At 37.3% G+C, this 22,078-nt stretch overlaps 1 protein-coding gene across 1 annotated transcript; it reads right to left on the bottom strand.

Moving 5' to 3' along the window:
• Nucleotides 1-11,030: 11,030 nt before the first annotated feature.
• Nucleotides 11,031-13,333, bottom strand: LOC114260242 (NAC domain-containing protein 100). The gene is made up of 3 exons (XM_028200317.2): nt 12,476-13,333; nt 12,093-12,370; nt 11,031-11,983 (listed from the first exon to the last, which is right to left on the bottom strand). The coding sequence occupies exons 1-3, from the start codon at nt 12,660-12,662 to the stop codon at nt 11,375-11,377; spliced, it is 1,074 nt and encodes a 357-aa protein (XP_028056118.1). The 5' UTR covers nt 12,663-13,333; the 3' UTR covers nt 11,031-11,374.
• Nucleotides 13,334-22,078: the final 8,745 nt, after the last annotated feature.

Here is a 22,078-nt window from a genome sequence, read left to right as displayed (position 1 = left end):
TTTTTAAAATTATGAGAATAATAATAGTTATTTTGATTGAGAACGAAGATACTACGGTAAGTTATATTTAGCTTGTTTGGTATTGGTTTTCAAAAAATTCTAAGTTTTTATTTTTTGTATTTTAATGTTTTCAATGACCTTTTTTAATATTTTATGCAATTTTTTATTTTTTAGACACACCTAACATAAATACACTTAAAAAGTATAATATTTATGAAAAAAATCTATAAAAAATACACTAAATACCAAAAAAATATTTTTTAAAAAAATGAAAATTTTGTACGTTTTTCATATTTTTAGGTAGTTATTAATTTTTAAAATATCTTTTCACAAATATTTTATTATTTAGATACATTTAAGTAAGGTGCATCTAAAAAAGTAAAAAAAAAAATTGCTTAAAATTTAAAAAAATATTCACTAAAAATTTAAAAATATAAAAAAATAAAAAACACAATTTTCAAAAAACTAAAACCAAACACACTGATTATCTGTGAAAATTTCAATGTAATGGTGATGTCTATCATTATTGACATACAAACATAATTAATCTCAATGAAAATATGAAATTTATTAGCTTGTTAATTACATTTGATATGTGGGGTTTATCCTCCATGTGTTTCCTTATTGAAAAATGTTTGGGAGCTCTAAATTGGGAGCACTAAAGGAGCTCTAGAGAATGGGTCCCACTGACTGATGTGATGTTTTGGCCTTAAGTTTTTTTTTTCTTTTTTTTTTTTGAATTTTCACCTCATTAGTGGTCTATTAGTGCTCCCAAATTAGTGGGATGTATCATTGTTGTTCCTTATTATTGGTTGGTGATATCACATATCAATGATGATGTGGTATTATTATATTGAATTTTACTCAAATTTTGTATAAAAAGAAATTACTTTATGATTATATAATTTATTTTAAAAATTATATCCATGACTTTTTTGTATTGTTCATAATACACTAGATACAAATAATAATATTTTTTTTATCTTTCTCAAAGACAATCATAAAAATATATATGAAATATTTTTGTAAAATTTTTTAATGTTGTAATTAATAAGTATTCCATCTAATTTAATTTTCTTACTCCACAAAAACTTATTAACGTCTGTACATAACATTAATAGAGTTGATTACATAAAGTATCTCACTAATCATAAATATTAAGAAACAAAATTTGACTGGATAAATGTTTTATCAAAAATGTGTCAGACCTCTAAATAAGGAATTTTAGAGGGACCTCTAGAGGTGTATCATACCTTATAATTTGATATTTTGACTTGTAATTTTATATTTATTTATTTATTTATTTATTATCACATCATTAAAGTTGACATTAAAACTTTAATTCTAGTGCTCTCTATCATTACTAATGTACATAATGGCTTTACACCCCTTCCTCATCTTTTAAATTATTTATGATTGTCATCTTAGGGTTGGTTTGGTATGAACTATATAATCTATCTTTTTATCTTTTTTCTATCACATTATCTCTCTACTTTTTTGTACATCTTTTCATAAAAAGACAAAAAGTATAATTTTTTATGACACCCTAAACCAACCCTTAATTTCAAACTTATGCGACCTAAATTTTTAGAAAACTCAAATTTTAAAAAATGACAAAGAATGAACTAATCAATAAATTTTCAAACTTTTAAGGTCACGTGACACTCATGATTGTAATTGGTAAAGAAGATAAAATTTATAATTTTATTTAGGTGATTGACTAATATAAAAGAACACAAAATTTATGATTGACTTGCAATATGCCTCACCTATTGTCCCAGTTGTAGGAAAATGTTATAGGTCTCAAATTTTCTATTAAATAAATGATCAAATATCTCACATGGATATAAGGTCTACAAAATTGTGGACCCTATATCCATGTGAGATATTTAATCATTTGTTTGGTAAAAAATTTGATATCCCTAACATTACTTCCAGTTGTGTTCCAGACATCTCAGCTTGCTTAGTTCCATTTTTTTAAAAACACTTTTTAAAAAATTTTACTTTTTTATTTTTCGTATTTTTTTGTTTTTACTGAAATTTTTAAATATTTTAAGATTTTTTTTTACTTTTTAGGCATACCTAACATAAATACATCTAAAAAGTAAAAAAATTATAAAAAAAATCTTTTAAAAATTAATGAAATACCAAAAATATAAAAAAATACAAGAATTCAATATATTTTTTTTATATTTTTATATATTTATCAGTTTTTTAAAATATTTTTTCATAAACTTTTTACTTTTTAAATACATCTAAGTAAGGTGTATTTAAAAATTAAAAAAAAATATTTAAAAATTTAAAAATATTCACTAAAAATAAAAAAATACGAAAATTTAATTCAAAATACTTAAACAAAACGTATTGAATAATTTTTTTAAATTTACCGTTACGTGGCAAAACACGGTTGGCCAAAATTCGGCGTTAGTGGGGCACCACCACGAGCACGCGCTTGTGACGCCATCAACAACACCTGAACTGCGTGTCTGATTAGCGCGAGCATCGAGGGGTTCCGGGCCCCACATGCCGACGTGTCAACCGTTAAATGTGGCCTAACTCTCTTTTACCTCCAACCCCAAACACTAACAAACAAACACACCCCAACCAAAACCCGTTAAGACAATTGGGCTCACTTTTATAATGACACAAATACCCTCTCAAGATACCGCTAATTACTTGGGTTGTATATCACGTGAGTGAGGATAATTATTATATTTGTGGTTGTTGGCCAGTCTTCCGATAGATATACGTCTATCTATATAGGTTCCGTTTGGCAAGAGTTAAATGAGATTTTTTTGATTATTTTAATTACAAAAGACAAAATAAATTATTTTAGTTATAAAAAATAAAATATCATATCCAACCCATAATCATTACATTCTTCTTTCACAAAAAGTCAAAAAAATCAAAAAGCTAAAAAGTCCTTTCCAAACTAAACTTTTTAGCACAGGCTAAAATAGCCAAAAAAGTTAAAAAGCCAAAAAGCCAACTCACTTCCCAAACGGAGGCATAATACAATTGGATGGTTTTAAAAATGTTTAAAAGATATGATTAGTTAGAACGGTGTGGATTGTCTTAATTAAAGATTAAAGGGCAAATTATAATTACCCTCTCGAGATTTGGAAAAAATATAGATTTTTCTTTGAGGTTTGAGAAATTATAAATTACTTCTTGAGGGTCAAATTTTCATAACAAATTAGAAAAAATTATGGGAGAATCTGTATGAAAATAAAAACCTCAAGGGACAATTTGTTATGAAAATAAAAACCTCAGGGGATGGGATGTAATTTCTCAAATCTCAGGGGAGAATCTGTATTTTTACCAAATCTCAAGGGGGTGTTTGTAATTTGCCTAAGATTAAATGATTTAGATTGTTTGATTTGATGTTATTTTTTTGTCTAAATAATTGTTAAATTTATTAATTTTTTGTCTAAATAATTGTTAAATTTTATTTTACACAATTTTATATTAGAAAAAGAAAGAAAAAGTGAATTGTTTCATTTAGAGCGTCTCCAACGCTTTATCTTTTGTTTCATCAAATTTAAATTTGATAAAAAAAAAATACAAGTTAGTGCTCTAACATTAACATCAAATCTGTATCAAATTGAGGATATCTCAAATTTTTTTATCAAATTGAGGATGCTGGAATCTTTTACCAAATTACTGTAGATAGTCGTTACCTTTACAGATAATGCATGAACATCGGACGACCGGTCAGTTGCCCCCCAGTCGATCACCTCCTTGTAAAATTGCCTATAACTGAAACAAAAACTTACACTGGCCGATTGACCGATTGGACATCTCTCCGGTCGTTTTTTCGGTCGACCAGTGGTTTGATGAAATCTCAAATTGCTCCGTTTGAAATGCACAATATTAGATGAAATTTTTACTCAAATTTAATGAAAAAAATAGAGTAAACGTTGGAGATGCTCTTATATAAAGTGAACCTTATGCTTTCATTTAATATAGTAGTATTGTGCATGTTTGCAGTTTAAATTTTAAAATTTAATTATTAATTAATTATTGTATAAGTTAATTGGTTTTTTGACCTAACAGATTAGGCTTGATTTGATTGATCCGCTGGTTTAACAACAATTTTATCAAAATATATTGGTTAGATTTAATTATTAATTAACTTTTGACTTAAATAATTATTAGCTTTTATTTTACACAATCTTACATAGAAAAAAGAATGATTGAGTGAGCTGTTTCACTTATATAAAGTGAATCTTATACTTTCATTTAATATTGTAATGATGTTCATACTTCTATTCAATACAATTTAAATTTTAGAAATTTTAATTAATTAATTTAGGTCAAAAGTTAAAAACTAAATTTAGACAAAAAAAAAAAAAAACCTAAATTTGATAAAACCTTATATTCGATAAATGTTTCAAATTATATTTGGCAAACTTATTTTGAAAAGTAGGTTAAAAGTCCACTTTTTGTTTTTTTTTTGTTTTTAAAAAACGAACGTATAAAAAAGTAGAGAAGTAATGTGATTCAAAAAAGTTAAAAAGCAAATAAACTGGCTTTTAACCTAGTTGCCAAAAGAGGCCTTAAGGTTGAGAGTACCTTTAGGCACTGGTCATTTGCTAGTATATATATTCCCAAATTAATGTAGATTGTGTAAAGATGTAAAAATAAATAGGGTAAAATATACATTTAATATTCTAATGACAAGAGAGTTGTGTATAATGTGAATTAAAATTTTAAAAATTTTAATGTAATTATTTTAAATTTATGGGACTCATTATATTCCCCCCCCCTCTCTCCTAAATCTCAAGGAAGGTCATTGTAATTTGTCCTTAAAAATTTGGAGTGTGCATCCAAAATGGGTGTGTGTGATGTAGGGTTACAATTCAAGCAGGTTTGATTTGGTTGAGGAGTTGCGTATGCTTAACTTGAATTGTATTGAGAATTATTCAAGTCCGACCTTTAATCAAAACTTGTTTTCTTAAGTTTGACTTGTGTATAATAAATTAAATTTGGATTAGACTCAAATTACCCACAATTTTGAGTTATTTAGTAATTTGTTTTGTTTTCTAGCTAAACTAATTGATTTGTTAAAGTTAGACTATATTAATATTAGAGAGAATTGAGAAATTGTTGTATAGTTGTGGTGGTCTTTTATCATTTTTGAATGAGAAAGGAAAGTTGTAGGTTTTGTACTGTGTTACATGAATATATGATATGTAGTGAATATGATTTAAATATCTAGATTTTTTCTTTTTTAAAACTTAGTCCAAATTTAATTTGGGCTATTGAATTTTTGCTCAAAGTCAAATTCAAAAATATATTGATCAAATCCTAAAAAAATTTAGGTTAATCCCTAGTAAGATGTGTACTTAATGAAATTTATTATCGATAACTACATAATATATTTGAAATTATAATTTAATCATGTTGTGTCGTAATTGAGAATTATGACCTATTGTCGTAATAAAAACCACATCACATCTTAATAAATATTATAGGAAAATGATAATGAGCCTCCCTATGGGTACAAAATGTGTTTAGGAATATAAATAAAAAAAAATCCATTAAAATGTGAAGTAATAAGAAAAAATATCCCCATACATAAGACTGCCATTCACATAATCTAATATTATATTATATTATAATTGAGAGTGTATTCATAATTCACATAATTTTAAGAGTGTGAATCTTAATGTGACTTTTATACACATTGAAATTTTTGTTGTCGAATATGATGTGAAGAATGAATCCAAAAAAAGGAAAGATTAAATTTAAAAGAAATACCTATTTTCATGATGTTTTAAGGATCATCCGTGCAGGACTCAATTTGTTTGCCCACTTCTGAGAGATTAATCATGTGGGGAAATTTGAGAAGTTGATAATATAAATATCAACAGATATATTAGAATATTCTTACATCATGAACAGTTAGAGAGAGAGAGAGATAAATGAATGAATGAATGAGGTCAGAGCTACATGGAATTGAATGTTGCTTCACTGTGGTGGTGTGTTGTCAGCATTCTAGTATGTATTGAATCCATATAGGGATTGGTGGGATTGCTAGCCAAAGATGCAAGGCGGAGACAAAATTCAAATCCTAAATGTTGTGTTTGGTCGATGAATTTGAGTAAAGATTTGGAAAAGAAAATAAAAAAAATAGGTGAAATGTAAAAAAAAATATATCTATATTTCACATAGTTTTACATATATTTTCTCTTTCTCTTTTTAAATACCTTCTCAAATCTCCTAACCAAACACAGCGAAAAGGAATGATTAATTAATACCATCCATTGCAATGATATCATTGGTGCTGTTAAAATAAATAAAGTGAAATAAAAACCATGTGATATCACGGGATAAACTTTCTCTTGAAATTATGAACTACTCATGTGGAAACTTTTCATGAAATTACTTTTGCACAATTTTTTCATGAATATATAAATCAAGTAATGATTTTTTTTTTAATAATGCAATGGAAGCTACAACTTCCACAACCAAAAAGATGTGAAAATTGACCTTTTGGTTGACATTAAGAACATGACATGTTATTTTCCTACGACAAATGTTATGGGATATTGTTTAGTAGAGTGAAAATGATTTTAAAATATGAAAAAATGTTTTTAAAAAAATTAAAATTGGTGATTTTTTATTATTATTTTTTTTCAATTTGGTAATAGAAAATGCCTCATGCTTTATTTTTTATTTTATTTTAATGGCAAGTGCACTTGTTAGAGCAAGACCCTTTATGAGAGTTTATTAGAGATTCATTTGTGTGTGATATGTAAGGCTTGGTCCTCATTTGGCACAATGTTTTTTTTAGTAGTTTTTTTTTATAATATTTTTTAAACTTTTTTATGAGGTGAAAAATATTAATGTATTTGGGAATGATTTTTTTTTTTTTATAGATAAAATTGGTGATAAATCCAATCTGAGAAGGGTGCAAGGTATTAGGTCTACTGAATATTTTTTGTTGGTGAAAAATTCATACTTTGTGAATTAGTTTGGTAAGAAATCCTATAAGACTTTTTGTTTCCAATTTTACTCCTTGACTTTTTTATTTGTTTGATTTTTCGTTGACTATCTACTCAATTTTTTTGACTATTTGTTCAATTTTTCTCATAAATTCTATTTATCTGTTTAATTTTTCCCTTTAATTCTATTTATCTGCTCAATTTTTCCCTTAAATTATATCTTTCTATTCAAATTTTTTGACTATCTATTCAATTTTCCCCCTAAATTTTATGATGTTCAATTTTTTTTTTCTATAGATTGAAAATTTGTGTCAACTTTTTTGTTTATCTATTGCAATCATCATCATCAATATCAATTTTTTTCCAGATCTGTCTCATACATACACACACTTACAGATACACAAATAAAATTCAAATTCAACAACAAACAACAAGAACTACAAAATAATAATAATTTGAACAGATCTAGGTCTGAAAAATCTATTCAACAACTCAACCTACCTGTTATAGCAAGAACTTACAAAAAACAAAAATCTAAGATCTAGACCTGAGAAATTTGTACAAGTTTCCTGTTCTCTTTCTTAAAATCTCTTTCTTAAAATCTCTTTCCTTTTGTTGCCTTGTATTGACCTAGATCAACAAAAATCATATATAAACAGATGTGTCTAAATTTTTTTGTTTAATCTATTGCAATCTGTTTCATCATCATCATCAAAACAATGGAAAATCTACACAATGGACTGTCAAAGCATTGGATTCTTGTACCTCTAGATCCTCAACGATGAAAATACATACGTAGATATACATACATATAGATTTATCGTTAAATATACAGGAAAATATAAATCTACATCACATGAGGTCTCATATGTCATATTTTCAACAATATATATACAACCAAACAATGATCTGGGGTATGATAAAAAAAAATGATCTAAGGTCCAACAATCTAGATACAACAATCCAAACAATCCGTTGGCCAAATCTTCAAAGATGTGAGAATAGAGATAAATCTGTAGAGATTAGGGTGAGCAGCGACTATACCGATTTGCCCAAACCGAACCGATCCGTCGCATTTTGGACAGATGAGTGATGATGAACGGACGGTTACGGATTGATTTTTTCCAATCTACTTAGTTTTGGACGAATGGCTGATTTGAGGTTCATTGGCCGCAACCGAACCGCCAAACTGCGAGCACCCCTAATAATTTGTAAGACTTTGTGTTTTCAATTTGTTTAGATATTCTGTCTGTATTTTCAATTGAAAAAAGTTTAAATATTCTATTGAAAAAGAGTTTTCAACTTGAATATATTTTTTGAATTGAAAAAAAAAATGTATTATTTATCTATACTTTTTGGTTTTTAAATCTAACTCTAAAAATAATAAATAAATAAAATGATATATGCTGGTGGATTTTTATTTTCAAAAACAGATATAGATGTAACAATACAGAGGCATATAATTTCTACTACTGCTCTGTTCATGGTTTTGGTGGGTTGAATTATTTTTATATTTTAAGAACCACATATTGTAATACATTATGTGGATGAGGCATGCAGTGATTGTAATATTCTAAAGTTTCAAACTTTCTTTCTTTGGATGAGACATGCAGTGATTGTAATACTTTTTATTTTTTATTTATTTTAGGAAGTGCACAAGTTGAATTATGTTGAAAATATATAAAATTTTAAACCGCCAAACTGATTCGCATCCATCTGCCAATCTGCTCAATCTACATCTACCGAATTGACGGACGGATGCAGATTAATTTTCTCCAATCCGCCAATCTGATGGACGGATGGCAGATTGGAGGTTTCGTGGCCGCAACTGACCCGTGCCCACCCCTAGTAGAGATGTGAGTAAAGAGACGTGAGATCTGAAAAGAGATGTTAGAAGAGAGAGAGAGAGAGAGAGAGAGAGAGAGAGAGATACATCCTTGGAGATGTGAACCGACGTAGAGCAAGATATGATACCTCTCATTGCTCTGGTTTTGCGTGTTCAGCAACCTCATCTCTGCTCATCAGCATCGCTACGACGACGGTGACAGCGATGGCCGATGTCCACCGTAGCAGCCATGGCTCCCACAGTATAGTTGACTCCATTGATTTCTATACAACTAGATTTGAGTGAGGTTGACTCGCTCGAGTTATAGATTTGAGTTGTCGAGGTATAAATTGGAGATTAGAGAAAAGATAGGAGAGTCAACATTGAAGAAGAGAGAAAAACGAGACGAGAGAGATAAGGAAGTGCTGTGATGGTGCTGCGACAGATAATGGTGGAAGAGGTGCTGCGACGCCGCGGCAGAGGACGACGAAGTTTGAGAGGGATTTGAGAGAGAGATATGAAAGAGAGAGAGAGAGAAAGAGAGAGTGTTGTGTGAGTTTGTAGTTATTGGAAAATGGGGTTGGAAATAAATGGGTGGTGGTAGAATATACGTACATGGATAGTGTGGTAATTTTACATCACTTTGTCCTTATAGACAAAGTGTTTGAGCTCTTGGAGCTCTTGGACCTATGGACAATAAAAATTTAAAATTGGATTTATCACCCAAACAACTTTTTTTTTTTTTTTTTTTGGTGTGACTTTTTTAGTTGTATAGAAAATGTAAAATAGTAACGTAATAGTTTGACTTTTTACTTGAAATTCTCATTTTACTCTTGTTTTAGTTGTATGAAAAACTTAATATAAGGGTACTTTAGCCTTTTTACATTGGTATAAGGCAACTTTTTTATATACATGCCAAACATATTGATTTATTTATTTAATTTTTTACTTTTTAACTAAAAACACCTGCAAATATTAAAGTTTGAGAATTGTGATTTTCTACAACAACTTACAATTTTATTATCAGTCCATCTCCTATTTAACTCTTTTTCAACACTTTGATTTTCTTAATGATAGTTACACACTTATTATTCAATTAATTTCATGGTTTTTTCCTCACTTCTAGCAGCTATAGCTTACCTAAATTTATAGTTATTTTTCATTTTTGTTTCTGAAATTTATGTTGTCGATCCATGTTTCGAATCCGTCACTTTCTAGTATAGTAGTAAAGTACACAAATTTTGTCCTGGACTAATCCCAGTGGTTAAATACATGTCCATATCAAAGAGTTAGAAGATAACATTCACTTGGAAATTTTTTCTTCATGATCATTTTAGTCTTTATCTAATCCACTTCATATGGCTAGCTAATGGGGGATTTTTTTTTAAATGACGAAAAAAGCCTTCTAGATCTTTGATTGCAGGATAAAGGATAAACTTTAGATATCTACAATCACCTACAAATTATAGATATCGAGTAAGTCAATGTATTGCAAGTCTTTGAATTTATGATTGACAACGTTAAACCGGTAGGTCAGGAATATTTTTCCCAGAAAGAAAATTGATTATTTCTCATTAGTATTAGAACTGTACAAAGGAAAAAAAAACTCACCTACCATTGAATTCTGAGTAGAAGGTCCAGCTCACTTAGGTTTGTGACCACTTAAATGAGTTCATGTACCAAAACATGAATTTCATTTTTCATGCACATGTTATGGAAAGTAAGACCTTGTTTGGTATAGGCTTGTTTTAGCTTGAAAGCTAAAAAATTATAAAAAAAATAAAATTAAAAAGTCTATAATCTATATTAAAAAGTCAAAATTTTTATTTTCTCTCTATTTTTTATAAATTTTTTCGAAAAAATCTAAAAAATATTCTAAACATACTAATTTTTTTTTTATTTCATATTTTAGCCAAAAAATTAAAATATCACTAAAATAACTTGTTCCCAAATGAGACCTTAAAAGTTAATTTTTTGACTTTTTTTTTTAAAAAAAAAATTGTAAAAAAAATAGAGGAGATTTGACGTAAAAAAAAACTTAAAAAGCGACTTTTAACCGAATTGCCAAAAACAAGTATGGATTTGAGTCCCCACGAAGGGTAACTTTAAACAAAATAAAAAAACTGAAATTTCTTAAGTGATGTAAGCGCTAAAATCCATAGGACTGACTGTAAAATTAAAAACAAAAAAAAAAAAAAAAAAACAAAAAACAAAAACACAAAACATGATCAGCTAGCCACCAGCTGAATCTCATATGTCATGAATGTTGAAAACCAACAATAATTTCACAAATTTTTTTACAATTTTTTACCACCATAGATAAGAAGTACCATTAACAACAAGAGGTAAAAGAGAAAAATAAAAACAAAAACAAAAACAATAATTCATAACATAATTTGATGTAATACATAAAACCCTATTCACTATCTTCAATGTCCCTTTTCGCTTATCATAATCATGCCAGGAAAGAGCGGCAGAAGATCCGGACTCTAATACTATACAGACCCCCACACAATCATTTTCAGGCAATAATAGTAACTGAATTCCTCTTTTTTTCTCTAATATTGCTTATTTTTTTTATTTTTTGGTTTCATGGATCTCAATAATTCCAAAGATAATCAAGATCGGCCGGTCCAACCGAAGTCGAGGGTGCCCCTTGATCTTCAAATGACCTTCTTCCCATTTGAATATTCGATACAACCGACGAGATTTCGGTGTTCATATCATTACTCAGACCTGTTTCTTGGGATACACTTACCATCTCCTTCTCTCTTTTCAGACTCTGTTTCATGTTTGGACCATAATTTTCGATCAAACCCCTTAGAATTGCATGGTCTTGCATTGAAATTGAACCCGGGAATTGCAGATTTCCTTGAATTGGACCCGAATAGACTGAATTTGGAAGTGAAAGTCTAGGGAAAAAATCCGAGGGATTAGATGAGGCAGCAAACAGAGGATTGTTAATGTAGTCAATCATCATCATCTCTTGCTGGCTTTTTTGAATGTCAATTGGATTGGAGAAGCAGGACACGTGAACGGATTCGGACGTGGCGGGTTTAGTTCTGTCGCCATAAGGAGAAGAGTCCATCAATGGCGGCAGAACAGGGCCCAATTCGTTTCCGATTGAATTCAATCTCACTAACCCGGAAATATGGATCTTCTTTCCACCAGAAGTCTTTTGAAACACCCTACAAATCACCCACTCATTCTGGAACAATTTTCAAGAAAAATCATTAGACAGAGAAGGCTAAAAACAGGGGAAGAAAACAGAGGAAAACAGGGGAGGAAATCAGAGGAAACCAGGGGAGAAGCATTACCCTGGCTGTTTTGGGGAGGTTTTGGAGAGAGAATTTTCCCTCCAATCTGTATTCATGCATGACCCAATTGGTTTTCTCTCCCTTTGGAGCTCTACCCTTGTAGAAAACAAGGGTTTTCTTCATTCCAACCAGTGATTTTCCCCGGAAAATTTCCTTATCTTTCCCGGTAGCTTTCCAATATCCAGCAGCAGTAGCCCTGTTTGTCCTCAAACCAGTTGGGTATTTCTTGTCTCTCAAACAGAAAAAATACCACTCTTTCTCCCCCATTTTCGCTTTCCCTTCATCCAAACACAAGAAGAAAAAGTAAGAATCGCATATTCAACAAATTACGAAGAGAAAACACACAGAAAATGAAAAATAAAGTATGGTTTTAGAAAATTTACATGGCAAATCCCAAGGCTCAACCTTGTTCAAGTCCACCTCACCCATAGCTGTAGCAGAGAAATTGCTATCAAGGACTTTCTTGGATAAGTAGTGTGTAATCAACTCTTCGTCAGTTGGGTGGAATCGAAATCCCGGTGGCAATTCCATCTGATCATCCTCTTTTCCAAGCCCAGAAAAGTCTTCCATCACTCAAAACCCTACTTCTGATTCTTGAAAACTATGAATTTTCTTTAACCAGGCCAAAGAAAAAAAATAAAAAATAAAAAACTTGAAATAGGTACAGACCAGACAGAGTCTAAAATTGAAAACCTTTGATACCCTGCAGAGAAAACCAAATCTAGCTAAGATTCAAGTACAAAGTAGATTGATATGGGTAGGGCAAGAAACCAGGATTTAATAGAAAAACAGCTATGGGAAACTGATTAAAAAATGGTGAGGGGAAGAGAGAAAGAGGAGAGGAGGAGAAGCCATGGAAGTGGAAAGTAGTCACCTGAGAGATGGAGAGAGGGAGAGAGGTTTATTAAGAAAGAAAGCATTAGGAGGAGCGGAGAAGCACCCCTAAATACTGGTGTGTTTGGATAGAAAGAAACGTGGTTTGTAAGGAAGCTGGGAAGGTTGTTTTTGGTCCACTTTTTAGCTTTGTTGTAATAAATCTATGCTTCCAAAATAAAATTTGACCAAATGCATCTCATCTCTTTACCATGCATGTAAATTTGGTAAGTTACAAATTATATTATTTATTATTCATAATTTATAACCAAAGAGGGTGGACCTTGGCGCAATAGGAAAGTCGGTTCATTGCCATCTAGATGTTGTGCCAAAGAGGGTGGATCTTGGCGCAATAGTAAGGTCGCTTCATTGCCATCTAGATGTTGTGGAGTTAAATAATAAAAATAGTCTCTTTACATGTAGGGATAAGATAAATTTTACGTGCAAGACAATTGCTATTAGGAATCGATATATAATCAAAATCAGTGACATATGAAATACAAATAAGAATTGAGCAAGTATCTAAATCAAGAATACAAAGATTTACCTGATTCACCTTGTAACAAAATTACATCTATTGACACTATGGTTTCATTACGATCTCATAAGAGTTACAACACAATAGAGAAAAATGTAACATTTTTAACTATAAATACATAGTATTAGGGCAAGTGGGCTTATTGGGTTTTTTTGGCTCAATGAGCCATAAAAGACAGAATAGGTTCATGAACCACAACAGACAAAACATCCCATCCAACCCCATAATCATTACAGTCTTCTCTCACAAAAAAATCAAAAAAGCCAAAAAGCCAAAAGCCCTTCCCAAACTAAGCTTTTGAACCCAGGCTCATATAGTTAAAAAAGCCAAAAAGCCAAAAAGCCAACCCATTTCCGAAACGGAGGCGAAATATCAAAAGCATTTTTCCAAAAGTGATTAAATAATTAGTTTTCAGTACTTATCAGGATTCACACTATCCTAATAGTCTCATGCATTGAGAATATGCTTTTCATTATGAGTAATGACGCACAAATAAAATTTTTATACAAGATTTGTATATATGATATGACTTTTTGTGATTTTTTTCATTTAAAATAAAAGACCCGATATGTTGGCACCCAGAAAAAATAACCACAAAAATTAACCAAAATACTGAATCAAGGGTCAAGATTCATACATATTATAGGCCCACAATAACTACTTTAATTTGCACCTTTGATATATGATTATGGCTAATTATCTGTGTTACTTTTCTGACATCTTAGACCTTTGGTATTTTGACTCGTAATTTAAAAAATATCATTATCACATCATTTTAAATGAGTTTATATATTGTACGGGGAGCAAATATTCCGGCAAGCCCGTACTTCTTTCTTCTGAGCTCCGTTTCTGTCCGATCACCTGCGAGCAAATAACGGTGAGCTACCCGGCGATGTGTGGTCGGAAAAACCCTCCGACGATCAAGTTAGCACACACCTTAGGATAGAGAGAGAGAGAGGGAGGAGTGTTTGAATGTAAGAATTTCCTTACAAAGTGTTCGTCTGTCCCTGTATGGGGGGCGCAGACATGCTTATATACCCTCTGCGCCCCATATCCACTCCCAGTCATCTCTTGACACGTGGCTCCGCTATCCCATCTGTCAGCATAAACCTTGCTGAACATTACCTAATCTCAACTGCCTGTCTTCTCAGCTGGAGCTCGGCAGCCGAGCTTCTCTATCCACGGCCGTGTTGTGCTTCATACCCAAGCACTTCACTGGCTTAGCCCAAGGAGGATCGGGCTAGGCGGCATCTCGGCAAAGCCTAGGCCGGGGCACCTCCTGTGGTCGGCCTTCCTGCCGATCAGACGATTACCTCGGCTGACCACGCCTTTCCGGGCGCCGGTCACTCAGCTTGACTGGCTCCACCATCGCCTGATCAAGCAGCTCGGTCCAACCGAGCACTGCCTTGCCGAGTAGCTTCTTTCCAAACTGGGCCACACATACTTGGCCCAACTCCTACCCGGTCCAAATCAGTCCGGCGAAACCCTGTCCGGCCTAGATCTGTCCGGCCCAGTACCAGATCATTAATCTCCCTCTCAATTGCCCCTTAATTCCGTCCGCGCGAGCGTGACTGGGATTACCTATACTTCAACTGGGATAACATTTCTTCGGTCTTCAAAATGCTAAAGGGGGACCGGGCTAGTTAACATTACTGTCTGCAAACTTGCCCGGTTATACTCCTCAGCTGACGTCCTCTTCTTTGAAAGTAGCCCGGTTGGCTCTTCGACTCTTCAACCTGTCTCTTCAGTTCTGACGTCGCCATAACTGGGGACACGTGGCGGGCTGCCATTGGTTCTCGAGCAGCCAACCTGCCGTTTTGCCAGAATTTGAATTTGGGCGGTCTCTTTTGTCTATACATATGCCCCTGCCTTTGTCCTTCTGTTCTTACTGCATCTCTTGCCTATCAAGCTTCACAGAGCTCCTGCCCCTTGTTCCTTGCCAACGCCGATTTCGTACTTGAAGGAGAGGACCTTGCCCTACGCTCGTAAGTCCTCAAACTTCTCATTTTGTTGTCATTTTCTTTGATATTTCACACATTAGGGCATGAAATCGTAGCTTTTAGGCCTTGGGCTCCTAAAACCATCCCAAACCCTCCATTGTTAACGGTGTTCTTCATTTTTCCTGAAGAACACTGAAGAACTGGGGCGGACCGGGCTCCTGGTCTTCATTTGATCCAAAAAACCAATCTAATCGAGCAAATAACATGTTTGTCTCAATCCTAGCAAAACCGAGATAGCAAAAGGAATTGGTCGCTCAACCGGGCTAACATCTGGTTCGCTTGGGCGACCGAGCTCCTTAGTTAGCTTAGGAAACCGAGGTGGTTTGGCACTCTTCATGACCGAGCTAAAGAAAAGCTCATTTTGCGCGACCGCGCTCACACTTACACTTGCCATCCTTTTCCTGCAGAGTCCAAGGGGACCATTGTCCATTCCTCAGGCTCTCAAGACTGAGCAATTACCAATTGCCACTGTGCCAAACACTTTAGCCAAGCTACCTTAGTCCGGCCACAAATGGGGAAATTCCGCTTCCTAGTGGATACTCCGGCCGCGCTAGCTGCATTCAGAGAGGAGTACGGCATCCCGGCCGACGTCCATCTCGAACTAGCTGAAGAGGAGACAACACCCTGGGGCAGACTAGACCAATGCCCCTTCACCGTGTTGTCAATTGTCGAAGGAGGCCTCCGTTTCCCACTAAACCCACTTATCACCGAGTTCTTCCGCCGCACCGGGCTGGCACCCACACAAGTGTCCACCAACACTTATCGAATTATCAACGGCGTTCATGAACTGAACAATCGGCTAGGCACCAACTTAGGTCTAGCCGAGATATTGAGGCAATACACGATGGGTCACACCGGTGACGACCTAGCTTATTACTTGAAAATCAGACCGGGTAAGGAAAAAATTGTAACCGGCACCCCGGATAAAGATTTGCACGACGACGATTTTTTCTGGGTGTCGGGCAATTACGAAACAGCCGACGTATCGGGCTGGTTTATAAGCAAGAACTTCGGTTCCTCATGTAAGCCGCTCAAACTTGCTCGGTCAGCTTACCTCTTTATTCTGTAATTAACCGATTTTCCTGTTTCTTTTGCAGCAATCCAAGCCTTGCAAGCCAACTATCAATTTCCCAACGTAGAGGCAATTCGGACCGTGCTTCGATATTCCCACTGAGATTGCAACGATTTGCTCGGTTACTCCTCGACCTACAGGTACTCTGTTCCGCGCCGGAGTAGAGTAACATACTTCCTCCGTGCTCCTTTGCCACCTCCAGACCCTACCCTTCCTGACGTCCCCTTAATCCGGTTGACAGACGAACAAGAAATGGCCAAAAGAAGCCGAATCAAAAACCTTCTCATTGCAACCTCGGCCGAGATACCGAGCGTTGTCGCCCGCTCCCCGGCTGCCGGTCAATCAACAGCCGCCGTGGTCGCCTTAGCTTCTCCAGCCGCCGGGCAGTCTAGCCAAGAAACACGCCGGGCTGGCAAAAGACCACGGGCAGATCCCTCTGCCGAGCTCATCGCCGAACTGACAACCGAGCAACCTGCCGACAGGGTCAGCTCCATCTTAGCATGGCGGTCGCAGCTGAAGCACCGGGGCAAAGAGATCCCGGCAAATGCTTCGGTCAAAGGCAACAAGGAGCACTTGCTTGCCTTCAACCTCTCAAAGGCTCTGCTGCTGCCCAGCGACGTGGTTGGAAGCGACCACGTTCCTGACACCCGGCTGGTCAAATCCGCCGTGAAGTCCATGACCAGGGTAAGAAGTTCAATCTTTTGCTTCAATTTTCGCAAGTGTTTGCACGGTTTCTTCTCTGATCAAATTCTCATTTTGCAGGCCATCCAAAAGCAGCACTTGGTCATGGAGCGCATCCACAGACTTCGGCAGAAGGCGAGTGATACCGCCAGCCAAGTCGAAAGCCTCCAAACCGAGCTTGGCCGAGCAAGGTCATCGCTCGAAGCCGCCAATTCCAACAACAACCGGTTGCTCGGCCAACTTGAAGCAGCCGAGAAAGAGAAAGACGGGCTCCGGGCCGAGCTCGACGAGCTTAAGAAGTCCAGGAAAAAAGACTGCGAGGATTCCAATAACGCCGGCTTCAACGAAGCCGAGGAAAACTACAAGAAACAAGTCTTTGCCACCCAGGACATTTACTTCAAGGCTGGATGGAAGGCTGCCTGTCAACAGCTCGGTCAGGTTCCTGACACTGATGTGTTTTCCTCTCCACCGGCTGTCTTCTTACCGACCTACCTCATTCTCTATGCCAATGACACCTTCAACGCGTTGCAAGCTGAGGCTGAGGAAGGGCTTGAAGAAGAGGGTGAGGCAGACGCTGAAGGAGAGGATCAAACCGAACAGGAGTAGGCCGGCCAGACTGGGACCGGTGTCCAGGAGCCAACTGCCACGGTCAACCTGGAGGCTGATGAGGAGTTCCCTGATCTCTCCCCCCTAGCTTAGGTTTCTCTTCTTTTTGTATGTTTGCTTTCTGCGTTGCTGATGTAACCGGGCTCTGTCCCCACCTTTTGTATTGACTTTCTATCAATGAAAAACTCTAATTTTGCCAAGTGTTTGCACGGTCGTCATCAATTCCATCTTCAGCAAAACATCTCGGTATAAATCATAGATTGAATAACACCTCTTTAACCGGAATACATAACTCAGTTGAAGTACTTAAGCAGAACAAAACAGCAACTTCATAAACCGGAATAACCATCTCGGTTGGTAATAACAAAGTTGAACAAATCACCAACTCTTCCAACCGGAGTAAATCACCTCGGTTGGGAATAGCAGTTGAACAAATCACCAACTCTTCCAACCGGGATAAACCATCTCGGTTGGGATTCCCAAGTTGGACAAAACACTAACTCTTCCAATCGGAGTAAACCATTTCGGTTGGTAATAACAAAGTTGAACAAATCACCAACTCTTCCAACCGGAGTAAATCATCTCGGTTGGGAATCCTAAGTTGGACAAAACACCAACTCTTCCAACCGGAGTAAATCATCTCGGTTGAGAATCCTAAGTTGGACAAAACACCAACTCTTCCAACCGGAGTAAATCATCTCGGTTTTTTTACATTAAAACAACAGTCCAAGTGCTAAAGCAAAATTACTTCTATATATTGACAAAAAGAATTATATTATGCAGTGCAAGCCAAAAAATTCCTTTGCACAAGAAAAGAAAGCAAAATCTTAGAAATAATACAGTTTCAGGTTGGCCGCATTCCATGGCCGGGGTATTGCTCTTCCCTCTAGATCCACAAAGTGGTAAGCCCCCTTGCCCGCCAGACTAGTGATCTTGTAGGGTCCTTTCCAATTTGCCCCTAGTTTGCCTTCACCTGGCACCAGGGTGTTGCCCATAACCTTCCTCAAAACCCAATCACCAATTTTGAACGGTCTGGGGTGCACCGTCTTGTTGTATTTTTTTGAGAGCTCTTGTTGGTAGGCGGCCACATGGATGAGGGCCTTCTCCTGACGCTCTTCCACTAGGTTCAGCTCCAAGGCAATAGCCTCGGCGTTCAGTTCAGGCTCAAAACTCTCGTTTCTTAGGGTGGGCATGCCAACTTCCAAAGGTATGACCGCCTCCATGCCATAAGCCAAAGCAAATGGAGTTTTCCCGGTAGATCGCCGCGGGGTTGTTCGGTATGCCCAAAGGACGCTGGGTAACTTCTCAGCCCATTTTTTCTTTGCCTTTTCCAGCCGTTTCTTCAACCCATCTAGAATAGTCTTGTTCGATGCCTCGGCTTGACCATTGGACTGCGGGTAAGCCGGAGTGGAGTTGTAGAATTCAATCTTCAAATCTTCACAAAATCCTCGGAACAGGCGACCGTCAAACTGGGTGCCGTTGTCAGAGATCAAGATCTTGGGGACGCCAAACCGCGTGACCACGTTCTGCCAGACAAACCGCTTCACGTCTTTCTCTTTGATTGTTGCCAAGAGCTCAGTTTCAACCCATTTTGTGAAGTAATCTGTGGCCGCAATGAAGAATTTTCGGTTGCCCGGTGCTGTAAGCAGTGGCCCCACTATATCTAGCCCCCATATGGCGAAGGGCCAAGGACTGGTGAGGGGGAGAAGTTCCCTAGCAGGTTGATGGATCTGATGGGCGAATTTCTGGCATTTTTTGCACTTGCGGACGTACTTTTGGGCGTCGGCCTGCATGCACGGCCACCAGTATCCCTGTGAAATAGCTCGGTAGGCCAAGGACCTGCCTCCTATGTGGCTGCCTTCGTGAATTTCGTACAAGAAGGCCTCCACACTACTCGGGTGCACGCATTTTAGATAAGGACCGGTGAAGGACTTTTTATACAACGCACCAGATGGAGAGAGCCAAAACCGCTCTGACTTCACCCGAACTTTGTGTGCTTCTTTCTTGTCAGTTGGTAGAGTCCGGTCTTTGAGGAACAAGATTAAGGGGTCCATCCAGGAAGGACCTAGCGCGGCGCAGAGAACATCCGTCTACCCGGCGTCTTCAATGCTTGGCCGTGGAAGAAAGTCTATTAACAGGGGGTTTGGAGACGTACTATCTACCATCGAAGCGAGGCCGGCCAGCTCATCAGCTCGACTGTTTTCTTCACGGCCAATCTGTTGGACACGGATTGCCTGAAACTTCTTGATGTGTTCCCTGACCAGAGCTTGGTACTTCGCCATTCTGTCATCCTTTGCTTCGTAAATCCCAGAGACTTGGTTAACCACAAGCTGGGAATCACTGTACACCAGTAGCTCGGCAACCTTCATTTGAATAGCGCTCTTAAGCCCGGCGAGAAGGGCCTCATACTCAGCCTCGTTGTTAGATGCTGGGAAGCCAAGCGTGATAGAATGTTCAATGGTTAGGCCATCCGGGGAGATAAGAACGATACCTAGGCCGGCACCGTGACGGTTGGACGCTCCATCAACAAAAAGCTTCCACATTTCCCCCACAAAAAGCTTCCAGCAGTCTGATGGGTCCTGAGAGTTGCGAAGGGCAATGGGATCATGGTTTCTTAGTATTCTGGGTTCAAGTTCCGTGTTGATTGGTTCCACTCCAGCTCCCCTTGGTGATTCGACACCGGACTCAGCAAGTCGGTCTGTAATGCTCAAGTCCGTAGGTGAATCATTAGGTTGCGGTGCTATGCCGGCCGCAGGTTCTGAGCTGTGTGGTTCCATTTCTTCCCCCCTTGGTGATGCAGGACCGGACAGAGCAGATGGGTCGGTGATACTCAACTCCGTCATCGCATCACCGGGTGGTAGAACCGTGCAAATTGAGGGCGCTTCAATGGTGCACGCAAACTCCGCATCGCTACCTCCATCAACTGGTTGTATCTCGGATGGTCTTGCGTGCATCTCATCATCTGCCACGGTAATATCAACCAGGCATACCGGATGAGTGCCAGGTGAGAACTCGGCGACAAAGTCTGCCAAAGTCTAGGCTTTGATAGCAGTGCGCGGCTGGAACTTCACATCAAACTGTCCCAACTCGACCGCCCACTTAAGAATTCGGCCTGAAAAGTCCGCCCGTTCAAACAAGGCCTTAAGGGGAAACTCGGTCAGTACGATGATGGTATGGGCGTGAAAATAATGCGCCAACTTCCTTGAAGCCATCATCAATGCCAATGCAAGCTTTTCCAGTGGCAAGTACCTCGTCTCAGCTGGCAGCAAGGTCTTACTGACATAGAAAATTGGTAGGTGCTTGATTCCTTCAGTGTAGACTAGCACCGCACTGACTGCGTGCTGGGAGACGGCAAGGTAAAGGTAGAGTTCCTCACCCGGCTCTGGTGTAACCAACAGTGGCGGAGAAGACATATATTCCTTGAGCTCGGCCAAAGCTCGGTCACACTCTTCGTCCCACGAGAACTTTGACTTTAATGCTTGAAAGAAAGGGCGGTAGCGATCTGATGATCGGCTTATAAACCGATTAAGCACGGCGGCCATCCCGGCTAGATGCTGCACGTCCTTAGATGCTGCTTCGATGCCTCGGTTCATGACTAGGAACCCCAAAAATTTTCCGGATCCCACGCCAAAGGCACACTTTGACACATTCAAGCGCAGCTTGTGCTTCTTTAGAATGGCAAACATCTCGGCTAAGTTGGACAAATGGTTCGCCTCACGTCGGCTCTTTACCACCATATCATCGATGTAAGCCTCCATTGTTCGGCCAAGTAAAGGAGCAAACATTTTGGTCACTATTCTCTGAAAGGTTGCCCCGGCGTTCTTCAAACCAAAAGGCATGACTCGGTAGCAGAAGAGTCCCCTTGGAGTCGTGAAAGAGGTAATCTCTCGGTTAGGCCCATGCATGGCAATCTGATGGTAGCCGCGGTAGGCATCCAAGAAACTGAGCCTATTATGTCCAGCCGTCAAGTCCACAAGCTGGTCAATTCGCGGCAAAGGGAAGCTATCTTTGGGACAAGCTCGGTTGACTGTCTTATAGTCGACACAAACTCGCCACTTTCCATTCTTCTTCGGTACCACTACTGTGTTGGAGATCCACCGAGGGTAGTGCACTTCCTGAATTGCTCGTGCCTCAAGCAGGTTCTTCACCTCCTCTGCAACTACCTCGGCATGATGCAGTGCCGATCTCTTTGTTCGTTGGATGACTGGCTTTGCCC

The sequence above is a fragment of the Camellia sinensis genome, chromosome 15 (genome assembly GCF_055761805.1).
Source record: "Camellia sinensis isolate YWXY chromosome 15, ASM5576180v1, whole genome shotgun sequence".
NCBI classification, from domain to species: Eukaryota; Viridiplantae; Streptophyta; class Magnoliopsida; order Ericales; family Theaceae; genus Camellia; species Camellia sinensis.
This window is presented reverse-complemented; position numbering and strand designations above follow the sequence as displayed.

What these genes read in the sequence shown, in the direction of transcription:
- LOC114260242 (XM_028200317.2), bottom strand. Translation starts at nt 12,662, where the DNA reads ATGGAAGACTTTTCTGGGCTTGGAAAAGAGGATGATCAGATGGAATTG. An exon ending in TGAGCCTTGGGATTTGCCAT is followed by an intron (nt 12,371 to 12,475) that starts GTAAATTTTCTA and finishes GTTTGGATGAAG; the next exon opens with GGAAAGCGAAAATGGGGGAG. An exon ending in ACCTCCCCAAAACAGCCAGG is followed by an intron (nt 11,984 to 12,092) that starts GTAATGCTTCTC and finishes AAATTGTTCCAG; the next exon opens with AATGAGTGGGTGATTTGTAG.